Here is a 23,372-nt window from a genome sequence, read left to right on the forward strand (position 1 = left end):
AAAGCATGGGCCCCCAGTGGGCATGCTGGGTAATTCCAGGTCAGGCACACGCGGGAGCCTGTCTCTCTGCCTCCCTGCTGCTCACTTCAGAAAAATACAAAGAATAATTAACTGATTGTGGCCACCGTTCTTAAATGAGATATATCATGCATCAGTGCTGCCCAATAGAAATGTTTAAAATCTTCCAGTACCATGTTAAAAAGTTTTTTTAAAGTAAAATTTCAATGTTAATATGCCTAATTAATTTACAAGGAGTGACAAATATACAAAGAGGAAAGAACAGTCTCTTCAATTAATGGTGTTGGGATAACTGGATAGCTACATGTCAATGAATCTGGACTATCTTACACCATACAAAAAATTAACTCAAAAAGAATTAAAGACTTGCAAGTAAGATCTGAACCCATAAAACCCCTAGAAGAAATCATAGATGGTAAGCTCCTGACATCAGTCTTGGTGATGGATTTTCTGGATTTGATACCAAAAGCAAAGATAACAAAAACAAAAGTAAGTGGGACTACATCAAACTAAAAAGCTTCTGCACAGCAAAGGAAACCATTAACAAAATGAAAAGTAACCTACTGACTGGGAGAAAATAATGTCTGGTAAGGGCTTAATGTCCAAAATATATAAAGAACTCATATAACTCAATAGCAAAATAAATAATTAAAAATCTGAAAAAAAATAGGCAGAGGATCTGAATAGACATTTTTTCCAAAGAAGACATAGATGGCAACAGGTACATGAAAAGGTGCTCAACGCACTAATCATCAGGGCAATGCAAATTAGTATAAAACAGTGTAAAGACTCTTCAAAAAATTAAAAATAGGACTACTATAAGATCTAGCAATCCCACTTCTGGGTATATGGCCAAAGGAAATAAAACCAGGATCTTGAAGAGAAATCTGCACTCCTGTTTGTTATAGCATAATTCACAACAACCAAAAATTGGAAACAACCCAAGTATCTATTGATAGATGAATGGATAAAGAAAATGTAGCATATATACACAATGGAATATTATTCAACCATAAAAAAGGAAATTTTGCCATTTTGACAGCATGGATGGATCTGGGGGGGCATTATGCTAAGTGAAATGAGTCAGAAAGAAAAAGACAAATGATTTCACTTATATGCTGAATCTAAAAAACACAAACAAAATCCCCCCCAAAAATCCTAAAACCAAACTCACAAGTAGAATAGATTGGTGTTTTCCAAAAGGGCTCCGGAAGTGGGAGAAATGGATGAAGGACATCAAGAGGTACAAACTTTAAGTTATAAAATAAATAAGCCCTGGGGAATGAATAGTACTGAATTATAGATTTGAAAGTTGATAAGAGAGTAGAGCTTAAAAGTTCTCATCACAAGAAAAAAAATTGTAGATGTGTGGAGATGGATGTTAACTATTATGGTAATCATTTCACAATATACACAAATATCGAATCAGTATGTTGTATACCTGAAACTAATGTAATGTGTCAATTATATCTCAAAAAAAAAGTAAAACTGTCTTACCTGTCCTGAGGATTATATGGTACCTTATCATCTTCTGTTGAAATTTCTTTTTGATGATTATTTCCTTAATAATTATGATTGATTGCTCTTTTCATGTACAGGGTGGGGCAAAAGTAGGCATACAGTTGTTCATATGAAAATTAACACACTAAATAATAATACAAGAATAGACTCTTGTTTTGCATACTCATAACTGTAAACCTACTTTTGCCTCACCCTGTATGTCCATGAAATATTAGGAAGAAGCTGGTCAAGGGTCCCAGGAAAGGCAAAAGAAAATTTATGACTAGATATAGCCACAGGGCTTTAATTTTTGTCCTATAGTAATAAAAGGAGTCAAAGCATCCCTCCCTCACCTCTGCCACACACACAAGGACCTTTACCAGTAGTCACCCAGTTTTGCTCATAAAGACTTCTATATGTTGTCAATAAAATCTGTTTTTGTTCCTACTCATGGAATGGGCTAAATACTTGTCCCAGAGTTCATCTGACTATTCAAGTCAGTTAAAGACTCTCACCTTCAGGTAGAGATTTGAAATAGAACAGTTAATACTTGGTAGTATATTTAACAGAAAATAAAGGGAGGATGAAACCTTGGCCTCAGACTTTGCACCAGAAATGTGTTTAATTGCAATGAAATGTTGGCAAATCCTAAAACAGAGAAGTTCACATGTGGATTTGTAGTACAGGGAAGTTTTTCAGGTATCACAGAGAAGAATAAGAAGACTGTTGATAAGCAAGGATGAGGATGGAGAACATTCCTTACTGAGGAAAGAGCATAATTACTGTAAATGCATTATTAGGTGGGGCTGGGAAGAAATGAGTAGTTTATTTTCAATTAATTACAAGAAATATAGTTAAGACTGAAAAGCTAGACTGAGGTTTCAATGTAATGGTGTTTAACTTCACTCTGGAGTCAAAGTTGGAAACCACTAAGGGTTTTATATAGAGGAGTAATATGCCTGGCCTGTGGTGGTGCAGTGGACAGAGTGGTGACCTGGAATGCTGAGATCACTGGTTCAAAGCCCTGGGCTTGCCCAGTCAAGGCACATAATGACAAGCAATCAGTGAACAACTAAAATGAAGAGTGATAGGACCAGAGCCAGCCATGAAGAACAATGTAAGAATGTTAAAGTGAAACGGATTAGATTTAGAACAAGGAAGGTTTCAAGTTAGATAAAAAGTTATGAATGTTAAAGAGCTCAGACTAAAGGCAGTAAGGCTTGGCTTATGAGGTGCAGATGGAAAAGGAGACTTCTTGGAAGTAAAACCCAAGAATTTAGCCACTCCTTGGCTGAAGGAGACTGAGAATCATAAAAAATAGGAAAACTTACAGGAGGCAAGGTCTGGAGCTATAAATTTGAGACTATAACTAAAATCCCCATAGTGGATGTTCAAGCAGAGAGAGGAGTGGGAGACCCCAGTTTCTCATCCTGTCAAAGCTTTAAGAGGGAGGCAGCAGTTCTACTAACTGCTAGAGGTCACTGTTCACTAACAGAGCAAATTATAAGGACAGGAGAGTGGCTAGATGCTAGGTCAAATTAAGGCATTGGTTCTCAACTGAGTGTGATTGCCCTCTACCCAGGGAAGACATCTGGCAATGTCAGTAACTATTTTTGGTTGTCATATAGGGGTGGGGAAAGGGGGGTCGAGGGTTCCTGTTAACCATCTTGCAACGCATAGGCCTACCCCCAACAAAGACTTTTCCAGCCCTAAAGGTCAATAGTGCTATCTTTGAGAAACCCTGATTTAATATGCAAACAAGTAGTGAGAAAACAAGACAAAAAGAAATAATAGCTAGACACAACACTGAGAGGGCAGGAGAGCTCCACAATAGATCTGTTAAATAGATAAGTTAGCCTTGGGGAAAAAAAGATACCTTTTCTTAAAGCAGATGTAAATAAGAGAAGTAAATCAAAGAATGGCAAAGCTAGGACTTCTGAGTAAAAAGATAAGACGTTGAAAGTTTGTTGAAATGTTTTGTTTTAATTCCAGCCCTTATTTGGGCAAGATGCTTGAACCATCTGGACTGGTTTATTCATAAAGGCTAATTCTCAAAGATCCCTTCTAACACCAAAATTCTGGAGCCCCTCTTTTAAAAAAGTAACTGTACTGCTGATAGTGAGGGAGCGAGGGTGAGGGATAATGTTAAGATGAAAACAGTTTGTTTTGAAGAAAACAATTTTCACAATCCCATTTCTCCTTAAACTTTCGCTTCAACATTTGAGTTCCTACTATGTGCCAGGCATTGGAAGTAAAAAGAGAGTAGACTTATGTCTACTTTTCTGTATAGCACAAACTTTTATGGTATGACATATATTTATTTTGCTGCCTGTTTTTGCTATAATATCTTTGACCTTTTGGAAATTTCTTATTGTTTTCAACTTTACTTTGGATCAGTCAAAATTATAAAGTTTTGTTAAATTAGAAACAAAGATTATAGTATATTAAATATTAATTAAATATTTAATTTCAACTTGGTGACACTATTCTTTCCATCTTAAAGAGGATGGATGACACTTCTGTTATTAAAAAATAATTAATTAAATTAATGCCAGATATTAGAAAAGGCACTTTAAAAATGCTTCTTATCAATAACAATATACCCAAATTGAACAGTTAATCTTTGATAATTATTAGCAGAGCATTATGTAAGAAAATAAAATATATTAAGAAAACACAAATTCTAAAGCAGCATGTTCCTCCCAGGGAAATGTTAGATAGTCCTAAGTGTGCCCAAAACATTAAGATCTGTTCCCTGAAGTGCCTGCAATACAAAAGGAAGGGAAGGAGGGCAGGAAAGAGAGAGGTGTGTACAGATCCCCTTCAGGCAGTTTGGAGACTTAGACTCAAATGCCTAGAATAGTACTTGATGTAGCTAATGGGCCCCAAACATCTAGAATATTTATTGAAAGAATGATCAGTATGTGGTTTGAGTATAAGTGCACAAAAGACTCAGGAAATCCCCCACAACAGATTCTAAGATAGTTTTATAGCATGCTTTAAAAGCAGGATATATGGCAAACCGCAGCATTATAAATTTTTCAGTTAAATACAATCACGAGAACTCAGAGTGGGGAAGGAGTGTTGTTGCTCAAAGGTAACAATTTTTAAAAAATAAATGGGCAGAAATTAGGTTTAGAGATCCAAAATCTCACTCAAGTTAGTTAGGACTTAAAATAGTTCTTGTGCTACTTCCATATTAAAATTTAAATCCTTTCAATATTTGTGAGAAAAAAATAACATTATTCTTACCTTCTGCACAGGAACTTGACATTCAGATTCTAACTCCATTGAGTTGTCATCAGACTGATGCATCACTGTTAGGCCATTCAAGCGTTTTTCAGAATCACCTAGGTGCACATTTTTAGAATGGTATAATCAAGATATTTCATCTTCCTTGTCCAGAATTTGACACTCCCCCCCCCCCCCCCCAGTCAGAAACTATGAAAAAAAAAACTAAATGACTAATTTTTTCGATGCTTCTCTACTTTGGAGTATTCCAGCTGGGAATCATTATACTGCAAAATAAACATTTTTCACTTGAAATTTACCTCCTCTATTTCTGTTTCTTTTTTTTTCTCTCTCTCTCTCTTTTTTTTTTTTTTTTTTGTCCAACATAAAGTATAGTTAACATTGTTGCTCATCCACCAAAATCTATTTTATCTGTGTCAACAGTGCAGCAGCCCTCCAGTGTGTAGAGTGACCTCAGCTCCACAGTTGGATCTCCATGAGGCCAAGCCAGTCCTGGTAATCCTACCCCCATACCAGTGAATCATTTAGGAAAAACAAGGCCTAAGCCAATGTAGGGCTTCCAAGGAAAGATGCATCCTGGTGGCCAAACTGAGAACAAAAAGCCCCACAAAAAATGGAAGGAATAAGACACCCGACACCTGTAATAGCTAGTGAGGGGATGAAAGTAAGAAATGCACAAGATTGGCTTGACTCTGAAGAGAACAAACTATGCAATCCTGTTAACTGTTAAACTTTCAACAGGAGAGGCGCCCATCTGCTTCTCCACCCCTCCGCCGCACTTTCCTCTCTGTCTCTCTCTTCCCCTCCCGCAGCCGAGGCTCCATTGGAGCAAAGATGGCCCGGGCACTGGGGATGGCTCTGTGGCCTCTGCCTCAGGTGCTAGAATGGCTCTGGATGCAACAGAGCGACTCCCCAGAGGGGCAGAACATCGCCCCCTGGTGGACATGCCGGGTGGATCCCGGTCATGCGCATGCCGGAGTCTGACTGCCTCCCCATTTCCAGCTTCAGAAAAATGAAAAAAAAAAAAACTTTCATAAAAATATTTCATTTATTATGGGTAAAAATAACTACAGAAAGCTTGAGCCTTGGTTAAACCATGCCCAAACAACTGACCTTCATTTAGACTACTGGCTATGTATGTTTAAAAAAATTCTTTATTGTTTAAGCCACTTTGAGCTGAGGAACATTAAGGGACAGAGGTGAGCGTGGGAGGGTGAGACAAAACACTAAGGATGTATGTATGAATGAAGGAATAAAGTTTAAATACGTCTCTATATGGCCCAGTGTACCTAAGTTTTCTCAGTAAAACAAGGAATGGAAAAATAGGAGGAAAAGCTATAAGTATAGTACTACATCCCTTCTCTGCTTGGAGCGAGATACTATTTAAGAAGTAGAGGCCCTGGCCGGTTGGCTCAGCGGTAGAGCGTTGGCCTAGCGTGCAGAGGACCCGGGTTCGATTCCCGGCCAGGGTACACAGGAGAAGCGCCCATTTGCTTCTCCACCCCTCCGCCGCGCCTTCCTCTCTGTCTCTCTCTTCCCCTCCCGCATCCAAGGCTCCATTGGAGCAAGGATGGTCCGGGCGCTGGGGATGGCTCTGTGGCCACTGCCTCAGGCGCTAGAGTGGCTCTGGTCGCAACATGGCGACGCCCAGGATGGGCAGAGCATCGCCCCCTGGTGGGCAGAGCGGTCGCCCCATGGTGGGCGTGCTGGGTGGATCCCGGTCGGGCGCATGCGGGAGTCTGTCTGACTGTCTCTCCCTGTTTCCAGCTTCAGAAAAATACAAAAAAAAAAAAAAAAAGAAAAATACAAAAAAAAAAAAAAAGAAGTAGAAACAGTATACATGTCAAATAAATTGTAAATGACTCTCAATTTGTTAACTCTAAGTTAGTAAGTGGTGGCACAGTACCATTATCAATAATTAAAGAGGAAAGATTTAAATGTGAGAATTAAAAATGTGAAATTAAGTTTTGAAATGCTGTTTGACATGTTTATGTTATGTTTAATAAGAGATGTTTGGTAGAGTTGAAAAGCCCTGCAGTAAAATAAAAAGAGACGTAAGGAATATTATCAACATTTAAAGGTAGCAGATAGAGTTATCTGTAAGGTGTACTCAGAAGTGGGATGGTTGCCTGACCTGTGGTGGCACAGTGGATAAAGCATTGACCTAGAATGCTGAGGCCACCAGTTCAAAACCCTGGGCTTGCCCAGTCAAGGCACATATGAGAAGCAATTACTACTAGTTGATGCTTCTGTCTCCTCCCATCTGCTCTTTCTCTCTCGTATCTCTAAAATCAATAAATTAAATATTTTTTTTTAAAAAGAAGTGGGATGGTCAAGGGAATAGTGTCAAAGAAGCCTAGGAAGTCTGTCAAGGGTCCAACTCTCTGAAACATTCTTATCTGGATGACCCTCTGTTACCTTAAAACACTACAAACTCTCCTGACCAGGTGGCGGCGCAGTGGATAGAGCATCGGACTGGGATGCGGAGAACACAGGTTCGAGACCCTGAGGTCGCCAGCTTGAGCACGGGCTCATCTGGTTTGAGCAAGGCTCACAGCTTGGACCCAGGGTTGCTGGCTCAAGCAAGGGGTCACTTGGTCTGCTGTAGTTCCCCAGTCAAGGCACATATGAGAAGCAATCAATGAACTAAGGTGTCACAATGAAAAACTGATGACTGGAGTGACGTCACGGAAATGGCGCCATGAGCAGCGCATCCGACAGATCTCCCCAAAATCACAACAAATTTATCAACTAGAAACAGGAAAATTTATCTTCGGAGCATTACGGAGTTCCACACAAACTGAAAGCAAAAGGACTGTTATCACTTGAATCTGAGAGACGAGGGTGTGGAGGAAGCTACCGCAGGGACGTTCATTCAAGCCGCGAGGAAGTGCGCCTGTGGTAAGTCATCCCGCACTCGGGAGCCGCGAGCAGCCGCCGCCAGCTGCCAGCCACCGCCGCCAGCCGCCGCCGCCAGCCGCTGCCGCGAGCAGCGCCCGGGTCAGTTGCAGAGCGAGCACTGCCCACACTCCGGAGCGGCGAGCAGCCGCTGGTGCGCACCCGGTCTGGTTGCAGACCGAGCATTGCAGACCGAGCACCGCTAACGTTCCCAGCAGCCCGCGCACGGGAGCGGGAGAGGCCCCAGGGCGGTATTCCCTACTTGGGAGATTCTCTCCGCGGGCGGGGCACCTCACCCAGCCATTCAAGCTAACAATCAAGCGTTGGGGGAGGGGCGCACGCAGGCAGCCTGAAATACCTTCGGGAGCACAGCTGTGACCCAATTACTAAAATTAACTTAACCCGTGAAATCTGCGCACCCTCGGTTCTAATTGATAAGATCTCTCTCAGTTCACCGACCCAAGACAAGAGGCGTGATATTTTTTAGTGCCTCTCGCTAAAGGGGCGGGGGCAACTTCTGATTGATAGAGCCTCCATATTCAGGGATAAACGCTAACAAGAAGGACTTGGCAGATAATAAGATCTATACCACACTAGTCGCAAGCAGAGACTAGTGCCTCTTCTTACCAGCCAAAACAGGCTACAAAGTGTGGAAAGCCTGGGTTGAGAGGTCCAACTGAATGCTAGGCGCTGAACAGTCACCTTGACAACAATTGACTCCTACCCCCGCCTGATTACACTGGAGGCCCTGACTGTCAGAGCCCTTCCCAAAGCCTTGCACTGACTGGGGATAGAGTGGGGATTTCCCAGCTCTTTGAGCCTCTTACTCCCCAGGCAGAAGCAGTGGCAGCCTTATAGCTGGATCACCAGGCTGCTAATTCAGGAAGGGGGGACTAGGAGAGAGAATCCACGAAAGCAAACTCTCTCATCGTTGGACCCTGCAAACGCTAACAAGCCTTGACTACCAGCAAGACTAAAGCCAATTATATGACATTGCCATAGAATCCCATCAACTGCAAATCCCTACCTAAATGTGACACAGGGGCAGAGCCTGGGGTACAGAGTCACCGACCAGGAAGAGGGAGAGAAAAGAAAAAGGAAGAAGTTAACATCTCAAAATCAAGAAAAATCCACAGACTTTACAACTTGTTCCACTAATTTTTTGTTGTTGTTGTTGTTGTTGTTGTTTGTTTCTTCTATCTTATTGCCTTTATTTCCTCCACCTCGGTCCTTCTATTCTCTGCCCATCTTATGCTTCCCTTTTCTTGAACTACACTACCCATAAGTGTTACATTTTATTTCTCTTCTTCATCCTCGCCCTCCTTTGGGGTTATACTCCAGGACACTTAACTCTCACTCTCTCCTCTTTTGTTTTTTTGTTTGTTTGTTTGTTTGCTTTTTGCTTTATTTTGTTTTTTTTTCTCTTCCTTTTTTATTTCTTCCTTCGTTTTTCTCTTTTTCTTATTTTTTCCTTTCTATTCGTTTTTTCTTTTCTCGTTTTACTTTCCTCCCATTTAATCCTCAATCACGAACAAATTAGTTAATTTGGGACTCAAGGTTTTTTTTGGCTTTATTTTTCTTTTTCGCTTTTGTTTTTGTTTTTTTCTTGTTAGTTTATTTTTGTGGCATTTTGGGTCCTCCCAACCCAAGGTCTCCATTGTATTTGGTCTTTGCTCCACTTAATACAACATATTTTTACTTATTATTTTTATTTTTTTCTTCATTATTCCTTTTTTTGTCCTTTTTTCTGGTTCCCTCTTATCCCTCTCATTATATCTCTTAGTTGACCATCACCCGCAGGCAGATCAACTTATGCTTGTCTAAGATTTTCTTCCTTTTTTTTTTTTTTTGCATTTAGTAGGTCCCTACTCCCCTTTTTTTTTTTTGCCCCTTGAACTCTTCACCACAAACCAGGCCCTCCATTATATGCATGATATTTCCCTGAGGAGGGGAGAGGAGGGAAGGAGAAGAAAGAAAAAAAAGGGGGAAATAATAAATTATTACTGCTTTTTTGTGTGGGGTGTTTTACCCTTTGTTTTTTTTTTTTGTTTTTTTTTTTTTTTTACTTTTTACTCTTTATTAATTCTAATTAGTGCTATCAACAAGACCACCCTCAGATGCCAATAAGAAAGAGGAAATCGAATATTATGGATACAAAAGAAAGAGAGGTAACACAAATAGATGTGGAAAAATCTATGGAGAAAAGACTTAACATATTGGAAGCCTTGGAGCTAAATGACAGAGAATTTAAAATAGAAATCTTAAAAATACTCAGAGATATACAAGAAAACACAGAAAGGCAATATAGGGAGATCAGAAAACAACTCAATGAACACAAAGAATATATTACCAAGGAAATTGAAACTATAAAAACAAATCAAACAGAAATGAAAAACTCAATTCACGAGCTGAAAAACGAGGTAACAAGCTTAGCTAGCAGAACAACCCAGATTGAAGATAGGGTTAGTGAAATAGAAGACAAACAACTTGAGGCACAACAGAGAGAAGAAGAAAGAGACTCAAAAATAATAAAAAACGAGAAAGCCCTACAGGAATTATCTGACTCCATCAGAAAGAATAACATAAGAATAATAGGTATATCAGAGGGAGAAGAGAAAGAAAATGGAATGGAGAATATACTCAAACAAATAATAGACGAGAACTTCCCAAGCCTGTGGAAAGAACTAAAGCCTCAAATTCAAGAAGCAAACAGAACACCGAGTTTTCTTAACCCCAACAAACCCACTCCAAAGCACATCATAATAAAGATGACACAAACCAATGACAAAGAAAAAATTCTCAAGGCAGCCAGGGAAAAGAAGAGTACAACATATAAAGGAAGGCCTATTAGATTATCATCAGATTTCTCAGCAGAAACTCTACAAGCTAGAAGAGAGTGGACCCCAATATTTAAAGCCCTGAAAGAGAGGAACTTTCAGCCAAGAATACTATACCCATCAAAGCTATCCTTCAAGTATGAAGGAGATATAAAAACATTCACAAATACAGAAAAGATGAGAGAATTTATCACGAGAAAGCCCCCACTCCAGGAAATACTAAAGGGGGTTTTCCAACCAGATTCAAAGAACAAAAGAAAACAACACCACAAGTAACAGCTCCACCAAGAACACAATAAAACCAAACTTAAACTGTGACAACAAAGGAAAAAAAAAGGGGGGAGAGAATGGAGATTAACAGTAGCAAAGGACGATGAAGTGCAGAAATACTTATAAGATAGGGTACTACAATGAATATGGTAGGTACCCTTTTCATTACTTAATGGTAACCACCCTAGAAAAAACCACCACAAAAACACATGACTTAAAAAAGGTAGCAACAGAGGAAAGAAGTATGGAACACAAACAAACAGAAACAAATGATAGAAAAACAAAAGAGAAAAATCAAACTAGATACAAAACTAACAGAAAGCAATTTATAAAATGGCAGTAGGGAACTCACAAGTGTCAATAATTACACTAAATGTAAATGGATTAAACTTACCAATAAAAAGACACAGAGTAGCAGAATGGATTAAAAAAGAAAATCCAACTATATGCTGCCTACAAGAAACACATCTAAGCAACAAGGATAAAAACAAATTCAAAGTGAAAGGCTGGAAAACAATACTCCAAGCAAACAACACCCAAAAAAGAGCAGGTGTAGCAATACTCATATCTGATAATGCTGACTACAAGACAGAAAAAGTACTCAGAGACAAAAATGGTCACTTCATAATGATTAAGGGGACACTGAATCAAGAAGACATAACAATCCTTAATATATATGCACCAAACCAAGGAGCACCAAAATATATAAGACAGCTACTTATTGACCTTAAAACAAAAACTAACAAAAATACAATCATACTTGGAGACCTCAATACTCCGCTGACGGCTCTAGATCGGTCATCCAAACAGAGAATCAATAAAGAGATAGTGGCCTTAAACGAAATACTAGAACACCTGGATATGATAGACATCTACAGGACACTTCATCCCAAAGCGACAGAGTATACATTTTTCTCTAGTGTACATGGAACATTCTCAAGAATTGACCATATGTTGGGCCACAAAGACAATATCAGCAAATTTAGAAAAATTGAAATTGTACCAAGCATATTTTCTGATCATAAAGCCTTGAAACTAGAATTCAACTGCAAAAAAGAGGGGGAAAACCCCACAAAAATGTGGAAACTAAACAACATACTTCTAAAAAATGAATGGGTCAAAGAAGAAATAAGCGCAGAGATCAAAAGATACATACAGACAAATGAAAATGAAAATACGACATATCAGAATCTCTGGGATGCAGCAAAAGCAGTAATAAGAGGAAAGTTCATATCACTTCAGGCCTATATGAACAAACAAGAGAGAGCCGAAGTAAACCACTTAACTTCACACCTTAAGGAACTAGAAAAAGAAGAACAAAGACAACCCAAAACCAGCCGAAGAAAGGAGATAATAAAAATCAGAGCAGAAATAAATGAAATAGAGAACAGAAAAACTATAGAAAAAATCAATAAAACAAGGAGCTGGTTCTTTGAAAAGATCAACAAAATTGACAAACCCTTGGCAAGACTCACCAAGGAAAAAAGGCACAGGACTCAAATAAATAAAATCCAAAATGAAAGAGGAGAGATCACCACAGACATCATAGATATACAAAGAATTATTGTAGAATACTATGAAAAATTATATGCCACCAAATACAACAATCTAGAAGAAATGGATAAATTCCTAGAACAATACAACCTTCCTAGACTGAGTCATGAAGAAGCAGAAAGCCTAAACAGACCAATCAGCAGGGAGGAAATAGAAAAAACTATTAAAAACCTCCCCAAAAATAAAAGTCCAGGCCCAGACGGTTATACTAGTGAATTCTATCAAACATTCAAAGAAGACTTGGTTCCTATTCTACTCAAAGTCTTCCAAAAAATTGAAGAAGAAGCAATACTTCCAAACACATTTTATGAGGCCAACATAACCCTCATACCAAAACCTGGCAAGGATGGCACAAAGAAAGAAAACTACAGACCAATATCTCTAATGAATACAGATGCTAAAATTCTAAACAAAATACTGGCAAACCGAATACAACAACATATTAAAAAAATAATACATCATGATCAAGTGGGATTCATCCCAGAATCTCAAGGATGGTTCAACATACGCAAAACGGTTAACGTAATACACCATATCAACAAAACAAAGAACAAAAACCACATGATCTTATCAATAGATGCAGAAAAGGCTTTTGATAAAATACAACACAATTTTATGTTTAAGACTCTCAACAAAATGGGTATAGAAGGAAAATATCTCAACATGATAAAGGCCATATATGATAAACCATCAGCCAACATCATTTTAAACGGCATAAAACTGAGGACTTTCTACCTTAAATCAGGAACAAGACAGGGTTGTCCACTCTCTCCACTCTTATTTAACGTGGTGCTAGAAGTTCTGGCCAGAGCAATCAGACAAGACAAAGAAATAAAAGGCATCTATATTGGAAAAGAAGAAGTAAAGGTATCACTTTTTGCTGATGATATGATCCTATACATTGAAAACCCGAAGGACTCCACAAAAAGATTATTAGAAACAATAAACCAATACAGTAAGGTCGCAGGATACAAAATTAACATACAGAAGTCCATAGCCTTTCTCTATGCCAACAATGAAATATTAGAAAACGAACTCAAAAAAATAATCCCCTTCACGATTGCAACAAAAAAAATAAAATACCTAGGAATAAACAGAACAAAGAATGTAAAGGACCTATATAATGAAAATTACAAAGCATTGTTAAGGGAAATCGAAAAAGATACAATGAGATGGAAAAATATTCCTTGTTCTTGGATAGGAAGAATAAATATAATCAAAATGGCCATATTACCCAAAGCAATATACAAATTTAATGCAATTCCCATCAAAATCCCTATGAGATTTTTTAAAGAAATGGAACAAAAAATCATCAGATTTATATGGAACTATAAAAAAACCCGAATAGCCAAAACAATCCTAAGGAAAAAGAATGAAGCTGGGGGCATTACAATACCTGACTTTAAACTATATTATAGGGCCACGATAATCAAAACAGCATGGTATTGGCAGAAAAATAGACACTCAGACCAATGGAACAGAATAGAAAGCCCAGAAATAAAACCACATATATATGGTCAAATAATCTTTGATAAAGGGGCCAACAACACACAATGGAGAAAAGAAAGCCTCTTCAACAAATGGTGTTGGGAAAACTGGAAAGCCACATGCAAAAGAATGAAACTCGACTACAGCCTGTCCCCGTGTACTAAAATTAATTCAAAATGGATCAAAGACCTAAATATAAGACCTGAAACAATAAAGTACATAGAAGAAGACATAGGTACTAAACTCATGGACCTGGGTTTTAAAGAACATTTTATGAACTTGACTCCAATGGCAAGAGAAGTGAAGGCAAAGATAAATGAATGGGACTACATCAGAATAAAAAGTTTTTGCTCAGCAAGAGAAACTGATATAAAAATAAACAGACAGCCAACTAAATGGGAAATGATATTTTCAAACAACAGCTCAGATAAGGGCCTAATTTCCAAAATTTACAAAGAACTCATAAAACTCAACAACAAACAAACAAACAATCCAATAAAAAAATGGGAAGAGGACATGAATAGACACTTCTCCCAGGAAGAGATACAAATGGCCAACAGATATATGAAAAGATGCTCAGCTTCATTAGTTATTAGGGAAATGCAAATCAAAACTACAATGAGATACCACCTCACCCCTGTTAGATTAGCTATTATCAACAAGACGGGTAATAGCAAATGTTGGAGAGGCTGTGGAGAAAAAGGAACCCTCATTCACTGTTGGTGGGACTGTAAAGTAGTACAACCATTATGGAGGAAAGTATGGTGGTTCCTCAAAAAACTGCAAATAGAACTACCTTATGACCCAGCAATCCCTCTACTGGGTTTATACCCCAAAACCTCAGAAACATTGATACGTGAAGACACATGTAGCCCCATGTTCATTGCAGCACTGTTCACAGTGGCCAAGACATGGAAACAACCAAAAAGCCCTTCAATAGAAGACTGGATAAAGAAGATGTGGCACATATACACTATGGAATACTACTCAGCCATAAGAAATGATGACATCAGATCATTTACAGCAAAATGGTGGGATCTTGATAACATTATAAGGAGTGAAATAAGTAAATCAGAAAAAAACAAGAACTACATGATTCCATACATTGGTGGAACATAAAAATGAGACTAAGAGACATGGACAAGTGTGTGGTGGTTACCAGGGGTGGGGGGAGGGAGGACAGGGGGAGAGTTAGGGGGAGGGGGAGGGGCACAGAGAACTAGATAGAGGGTGGCGAAGGACAATCTGACTTTGGGCGAGGGGTATGCAACATAATTTAATGACAAGGTAACCTAGACATGTTTTCTTTGAATATATGTACCCTGATTTATTAATGTCATCCCATTACCATTAATAAAAAATTATTTAAAAAAATAAATTAAAAAAAAACAAAAAAAAAAAACAAACTGATGACTGATGCTTCTCATCTCTCTCCGTTCCTGTCTTTCTATCCCTCTCTCTGACTCTGTAAAAAATAAATAAATTAATTAATTAATAAAAAAAAATAAGACACTACAAACTCATCTTTCCTCACCCAACTGAACTGCATTTCAGGCTTATCAACCTGGACCAGTATTCAGCTAGTATCTGTTATGGAGTGCCAGCCATACTAGGGAAGACCCCTGACCCAATTTAGCTTATAGCTACAGCTAAAGTAGAAAATTCTCTCAAGCCTCATCAAATCTAATCTTGCCAGCAAAGGCAGGATACGTTCCTTGTGCATCAGCCCTGCAGATATTGCAGGAAGGGTTTATTATCTTAGAACAGTGTGTGCTTGTGTGCTTTTGCAAAGATATTGTACAAACGTGCTGAAGTAACTGTAACCTTGTGGTCTTTGCCTATATATACCCCTCCCACTCTCTCCCTCCCTCCAGCTCGTGGCTGTCCATTGCGAGAGGCACGGTGGGCAGACCACTGGCCAATGAGTAAAACCCAAATTGATTGCATCAGTTTGGGGCTCCGGTTCCGGTTTGTTGTGGTTGCACCACAACAGTATCCTATGAGCCACCAAAGCTATATTCCTGTTATTAAAATTTAGCATATATTCATCTTTTGCTGACCTGTCCATTCTACCCTTGTAAGTTCTTTCAACTTTCCTATTTTGTTTTCTTCCATCACTTTCCCCTACTATGGCAACAGCCCAGTTGGTCTCCTTCTCTGGTCTCTATGCCCCATTCCTCAACTGACCTATATAATATTGGCAGATTAATTACCCTGGAGCACACTCTTTTGCTCAAAAAACCCTTCATTGGCTATTCACTGACTATAACCATTTCCATCATGTCCATAGTCTCTAGATATCAAGGTTCTTTATGATCTGAAGCTAGTTTACATTTCCCAACTTATTCCTGTATTTCTTCTGTTTATCCAACCAAAGCTTTCATCACATCAAATTATTGGTTGCCTAAATACCTTCATTCATTTTGTTCCCACCACACAAAATGCCTTCCAATCCTAGATATAAATAGGTATCTTATTTTTTTCTCCAGTATCTAGCTCAAATGATAGTTAATCTGTAAAATACACATCTGCCAAAGAGATCATGTTATTCTGCCTTCCTACCTCCTTAAATTTCATTTTTGCTTATCTTATGGCTCATTAGTTTTTAGTTTATATTCCAGTTGTTTATTTCTGTTATTAGATGGCAAACTCTTTGATTTATCATTTTATTGGCCATGCTAATCCACACTGATATGACAGCATAACCAGGTTTATAAAAAATTCTTAATAAAAATAGAGAGATTTTTATAAGCTGGAGATAGGTTAAATTATCAGGATAAATTAGTAATAATCCCTTTTGATGAAAAACCTCAACTTATTTTAAGGAAAAATATTAGACATCTTTTAGCTCATGTAGAAATAATGGCAGAAGTTTTGGAAAAAAACTGATAACACTTAAAATTCATTTTGTCAAATATTTTACTTTTAACATTTTGACAAGGTTTTTTTTTTCAGTAAGGAAACTTCAGTAAACGCCCTGGCCAGATAGCTTGGTTGGTTAGAGCATCATTCCAATATGGCAAGGTTGCGGGTTCTATCCCAGGTTAGGGCACATACAGGAACAGATTGATGCTTCTGTCTCTCTCTTCCTTGCTATCTAAAATCAATAAATAAAATTTTTTAAAAAAGAAAACTTCAGTAAAAAAATTGTTTTACTTTCATTGTTTAAGTTAAAGGTTTAACCCAAAATTTCTTTCCATCCAAACTCCAGCCTGACCTGGTGGAGGCGCAGTGGATAGAACATCGGGCTGGGATGCATAGGACCCAGGTTTGAAACCCTGAGGTCACCAGCTTGAGCACGGGCTCATCTGGTTTGAGCAAGGCTCACCAGTTTGAGCCCAAGGTCGCTGGCTTGAGGAAGGGGTCAATCGGTCTGCTGTAGCCCCCCGAGTCAAGGCACATATGATAAAGCAATCGATGAACAACTAAGGTGCTGCAACAAAGAATTGATGTTTCTCATCTCTCTCCCTTCCTGACTGTCTGTCCCTCTCTCTGTTTCTGTCACAAAAACAAACAAAAAAAAAGATTAAACTCTAGAAAAGTAAAATTCTATATACATTTTATAACTTATATGCATTTGCAGTTTCTCTTGGGCATGATGATACTACTTACAGTTGGTTCTGAAAGACTGGTAAGTGCAACAGAATAGCCAGCCACTTCAACATCATCCAAACCTTCCCTTTACTCACTAGGTTACAATCATATATAAACAAATTGAATACAATAACTGATTCCAACTGAAGACTTAGATATTTGAAGCCTAACTTTTTTCCTAGATAGTATCTTTTCTTTAAAACCACCTTGAGCCTGACCAGGCGGTGGTGCAGTGGATAGAGCGTTGGACTGGGACGCAGAGGACCCAGGTTCGAGACCCCGAGGTCGCCAGCTTGAGTGCGGGCTCATCTGGTTTGAGCAAGGCTCACCAGCTTGGACCCAAGGTTGCTGGCTCAAGCAAGGGGTTACTTGGTCTGCTGAAGGTCCGCGTCAAGGCACATATGAGAAAGCAATCAATGAACAACAAAGGTGTCACAACGAAAAACTGATGATTGACGCTTATCTCTCTGTTCCTGTCTGTTTGTCCCTATCTATCCTTCTCTCTGTCTCTGAAAAAGAAAAAAAAAAAACCCATCTTGACTGCATTCTTTCCATTGTTTTTCATCCTCTTTATTCCTCTTCAAAGCTATACCTATCATCTTCTATGAACTATAATGAAAACACATCCCTACTCTTGATACTTTCTGACCAACCTTCAAACATTTTCAAATATCTGAGTCAAAAACTCAAGCCAACCTCTCCCAGTTTCTATCTATGAAATCTCTAAATATCTTTTCCTTATTCTACCCTACCTTTCCCACCCATATAGGCATAGTAGTCAATGGATATTAAGAGCAACATTTCCCAAGCCTGCTCAGAACTTGGTAGAGAGAACTCTGTAAAGGCAGACCTTTACAGAGACAGGTTTTTCAATATGGCATACATACCACTGTATATATTCATTCAAATATAAAGAGTACCTTTGGGTGTGAAGCAGGATCCACCCAGTATGCCCCAAACAGATGATCTCTGCCCATCTGGACCACTGCTCTGTTGCTTGGCAACCAAGCTATTTTAGCACTTGAGGTGAGGCCATGGAGCCATCCTCAGTGCCCAGGGCCAACTTTGCTTGAACCATTCAAGCCATGGCCATGGGAGGGAAAAGGGAAGTGGAGAAGCAGATGGTCACTTCTCCTGTGTGCTGACCGGGAATCAAACCCAGGACTTCCACACACTGGGCCGATACTCTAATACTGCTCCAACCAGACCAGGCCCTAATAATTTCTAACATGTTTCAGTGATTATTTCTAATCTGAATTTACTAATTAAGATTTTCAGTGTCTCAGATCTATAACAATTAATATGACCATAGCATTTTCATATATAGATTTATAAGTCAGTTTCTCATTTGCAGTCACTTATTTGCTAATTTATTACCTGAATAAAGCAGGATTTGTAAAGGTGAAATGTTTTTCACACTCTGTTTATGTTCTAATTCTTGATGATTAAATGCTAACTGGTGGTGATTTGGTGGTATTTCACTTGTATGTGTAGTCTGATGAACAAGGGTTGTAGAACAAGAGATTATATTTTGTATGGAAGATTGTATCTGTTAAGACAAAGTTAAAATTAACTTTCAGAGTTTTAACCACACAAGAAATATAACTAAGAATATAGAAACACGAGGAAAGAGTATAATTTAACACTAATCTATTGAAAACAACTTGGCTTTTATACTAAATCTAGAGACAAATCCTTTTATCCCGTTTCCTTTACTGAATTACAGACCTAAAGGGAGAGATGAGTTAAAATCATATGATGGGCCCTGGCCGGTTGGCTCAGCAGTAGAACGTCGGCCTGGCGTGCGGGGGACCCGGGTTCGATTCCCGGCCAGGGCACATAGGAGAAGCGCCCATTTGCTTCTCTACCCCCCCTCCTTCCTCTCTGTCTCTCTCTTCCCCTCCCGCAGCCAAGGCTCCATTGGAGCAAAGATGGCCCGGGCGCTGGGGATGGCTCCTTGGCCTCTGCCCCAGGTGCTAGAGTGGCTCTGGTTACAACAGAGCAATGCCCCGGAGGGGCAGAGCATCGCCCCCTGGTGGGCAGAGCCTCGCCCCTGGTGGGCGTGCCGGGTGGATCCCGGTCGGGCGCATGCGGGAGTCTGTCTGACTGTCTCTCCCCGTTTCCAGCTTCAGAAAAAGAAAAAAAAAATCATATGATGGTTGATCCATAAGACTATCACCAAATTTTGATTCAGTACTCACTGAAATATTAAGTAAAAGCTGTATTATAATAGTTATCACTCATTTAATGCTTACAATGTGCAAGGCACCAGGCTAAGCCCTTTAATAGTTCTTTAATTCTCACAATAGTACTATGAGTTCATATAATTATTTTCTTCATTTACAGTTTACAATTTGATGTAGATATAATAAAAGCAACTTACCTAAAATATTACATCTAATTCAGTGGCATGCTAAGTTATGATACCAAAGAGCCCAGAACCTTATCTGCTAAGCTTTGAGTTGTAAGTAGTACAGAGATGAGTAAGAAGTCTTTCTCCTCTAATAAAGGGGTTAAAGTAGTGGGTAGATAAGACAAGAGTTTGAATACCTATGCTAACTTGAAAAATAAAACTAATGCCACAGGAACGTTTATCTCAACAATACAGACCCAAGCCCAAAGCTTGAAGTTCAACACTTAGGTTTAAGTCAGCAAAAAGTCCTTTTCTGAAACACACAACTATATATATTTATTCATGGTTCTAAATATGTTGTTCCCTCTTTTATTATAAATGTGCATTGTGTTCCTCAGTGACATTGAAAAAACTTTTGACTACAAACAGATCATAAAGGTAACATTCTACCTTTCTGTTATTCCTCTTCCTGGAATAATTGAGAAGGCTTCCAAAGCTTGTTCATAATTTTTTTTATTACACTAGTACATATGCCACCCCCATCTTTTTCCTACTCAAAAGCCTTTGTGAGCTGACTCTTGCCTACCAAACTAAATATTAATCCTTCACCTAGGTTCAAAGCCCACACCCTATTGTATCTCCCAAGCAAATACTCCCTTACAAACACCCTCTGCTGCCAATTTTCCTGAACATACTACCTGTGCTTTTGTTTCTTTTGAGGCTCTGTTTAAAAAAAAATTTCCCCCCAAAATAAATTCCTGATCTATATGTCAATATACTAACCATCTCTTCCCTTTCCTTGTAAGTTAAAACCCATTTTAAGCACTCCATTTTTCAGGTAATGTATATGTATATTATAGATATATTTATATATATTCCTTCATTTTCTCAATAAATTATTAATATAGGTTATAGCACTAATCATACAACCTCTTAACTGATTATATCTCTTCTCACAACTTAGAGATCCTTCAAGACAGTGTGATTTATGTTGTATTCCCCTAACCTAATTAGGTGCTGTTACACAAGTTTATAATTTAATAAAGGCATACACTTGTAATTCTGTATTTGGGGTGGGTATTAAAGATGAAAAGTTTATGATAACCTAAGCAAATATAGATGTGCTAAAATAGCTGGTAATTGTCAGTTTCATCTTTAGAAACCTAACTACCATTCCCTTCCTACTCTTTCTTTTCTTTCTTTCTTTTTTTTTTGGAGAAATCCCACTTTACTGTGCATGCTATGCATGCATGGGGACACCAAGGCTGTCCTTTGTATTCAAACTCTCAACACTAAGCTGAAAATTCTATAATTTGTTCTACTTATCTGTTTGACTTATATAATAGTTATTTCTATCCTATTAGAAGAATGTAGCCAAATACTTTCTTTAATATTCTTTAGAAATAAATCTTTGAAACATTTAATTGACAAGCTGAGGAGAGTGATACTCCTCATGTAAATCAAATCAAAAACAATTTTAAAGAAAGCTACCACAATATTAGTGAGCCACACATAATTTTTAAATTCTAAGGTAAAAATGAAGAATTAACTTACCTTTACTTTCTCTTTAGGAGGAGAATCATTCTGTTTCACTTCAGTAAATTTAGGTAACATTTCTGAAAATCAGTTTAAATAAATATTTCAATATTTAACAGCTTAAAATTACAACCAAATTACAATTTTTTCATATTAGAAATAAAATGGTGATCTAAAAAAAAAAAAAAAATGCCTTTAACACCAACCTCTTAAATCAAGAGGCTCTTATAGTTTCCAGGTTTTTGCCCTCTTTGACTCAGTCAAAATTTCTTAAGGGATACTTGCTTTTAAAAGGGATATTTTCGCCCTGGCCGGTTGGCTCAGCGGTAGAGCGTCGGCCTGGCGTGTGGGGCACCCGGGTTCGATTCCCAGCTAGGGCACATAGGAGAAGCGCCCATTTGCTTCTCTACACCCCCCCCCCCACCTCCTTCCTCTCTGTCTCTCTCTTCCCCTCCTGCAGCCAAGGCTCCATTGGAGCAAGGATGGCCCGGGCGCTGGGGATGGCTCCTTGGCCTCTGCCCCAGGCGCTAGAGTGGCAGAGCGTTGCCCCTGGTGGGCGTGCCGGGTGGATCCCGGTCGAGCGCATGCGCGAGTCTGTCTGACTGTCTCTCCCCGTTTCCAGCTTCAGAAAGAAAAAAGAAAAAAGAAAAAGAAAAAATAAAAAAAATAAAATAAAAGGGATATTTTCTTTCTCACATAATGAAAGAAATATCCACTCATAAATTTCATTATTTTATGAAATAACATAAATTGTATTATTTAATAAAAAAAGAACAGTGTTACTTCATAGTAAGAGTTTTTGAATCAGTGATAGTTTAAAAGAAACAAAAGAAATGTTTTAATTAAACAAGCAGTACCAATAATACCAAGTAGCCATAAATATAGCCATAAGAAGTTTAATTCAAGTAAGAATTTACTGTAAGAGAAGGGTATGTTATTTTTCTGCAAGGATACAGTCTTTTATTAAAAATGAAGCTATTTGGCCTGACCAGGCAGTGGCGCAGTGGATAGAGCGTTGGAATGGGATGCGGAAGGACCCAGGTTCGAGACCCTGAGGACGCCAGCTTGAGCGCGGGCTCATCTGGTTTGAGCAAAAGCTCACCAGCTTGGACTCAGGGTTGCTGGCTCAAGCAAGGGGTTACTTGGTCTGCTGAAGGCCCGCGGTCAAGGCACATATGAGAAAGCAATCAATGAACAACTAAGGTGTTGCAATGAAAAACTAATGATTGATGCTTCTCATCTCTCCGTTTTTGTCTGTCTGTCCCTGTCTATCCCTCTCTCTGACTCTATCTCTGTAAAAAATAATAATAATAATAAAAAATAAAAATAAAAGTGAAGCTATTTGATTTCATGGTAAGTTCTGCTCTGCTTGCTAAACATTATAATCAAGATCCCATCTAATTAATACTTTAGTTACATCTAAGCAATTTGTCAGCCTGAGGCAACAAATGGGTTTTATACTAACTCATTTACATTTGCAAATACCTTTACAGCCGACTCTTGACAGTAGAGTAGGTAAAAAGAGCTCTTTCTGACATGGTGCTCACAGTTCCCTTTTTTATTCTGAAATTGAGTCTGGTGTTATCCTCCCCAGTTGCAACCTAGGTCAGTGTGATAAAGCACCAAACTGGTCATTAGTGTCTTGACCCATGTCCACAGGCCAGCTTTCATGAGCAACCTAATCATTATTTGCTTCAGGCTCCAGGTCACCAAGGCTGGTCACCACCAAATCTTAATCAAAATTAAAACATTCTAATTTTAATAATTACCTTCTGCCTCCTGAAATGCCATCAGTTTCCATTGGTATGTTAATGTTCTTTTCTTTCTTAAAATGTTTGATGCTGAACATTGTTAAAATTGTTAAGTGCCACTAAATAATGTGCTATTTATTTTTTTAGTTATTGAAACAAAGTTTATTGAGTGACGTGCAATTAAGTACAAAAGAGAGTAAAAGTAAAAAAAATATATGAACTTAAAAATAAGCAATTGCCTATATATTAAAAAACTCTCTTAAAGGAATAAAATGTACTCACATTTTATGTTAGAAAATGTTCTGTACTAAAATTAATTCA

The 23,372-nt window shown here is 38.4% G+C and overlaps 1 protein-coding gene across 1 annotated transcript in view; it reads right to left on the reverse strand.

The window, feature by feature from the left end:
• Positions 1-23,372, reverse strand: part of BRDT (bromodomain testis associated) — a 66,873-nt gene that overhangs the window by 11,370 nt on the left and 32,131 nt on the right. The window contains exons 12-14 of the mRNA XM_066372222.1: positions 21,319-21,380; positions 18,789-18,960; positions 4,771-4,868 (exon numbers count right to left, since the gene is read on the reverse strand). Of these exons, the coding sequence (XP_066228319.1) occupies positions 4,771-4,868; positions 18,789-18,960; positions 21,319-21,380 (332 nt within the window). The remainder of the gene's footprint in view (positions 1-4,770; positions 4,869-18,788; positions 18,961-21,318; positions 21,381-23,372) is intronic.

Source organism: Saccopteryx leptura, chromosome 3 (genome assembly GCF_036850995.1).
Source record: "Saccopteryx leptura isolate mSacLep1 chromosome 3, mSacLep1_pri_phased_curated, whole genome shotgun sequence".
Classification (NCBI taxonomy): domain Eukaryota; kingdom Metazoa; phylum Chordata; class Mammalia; order Chiroptera; family Emballonuridae; genus Saccopteryx; species Saccopteryx leptura.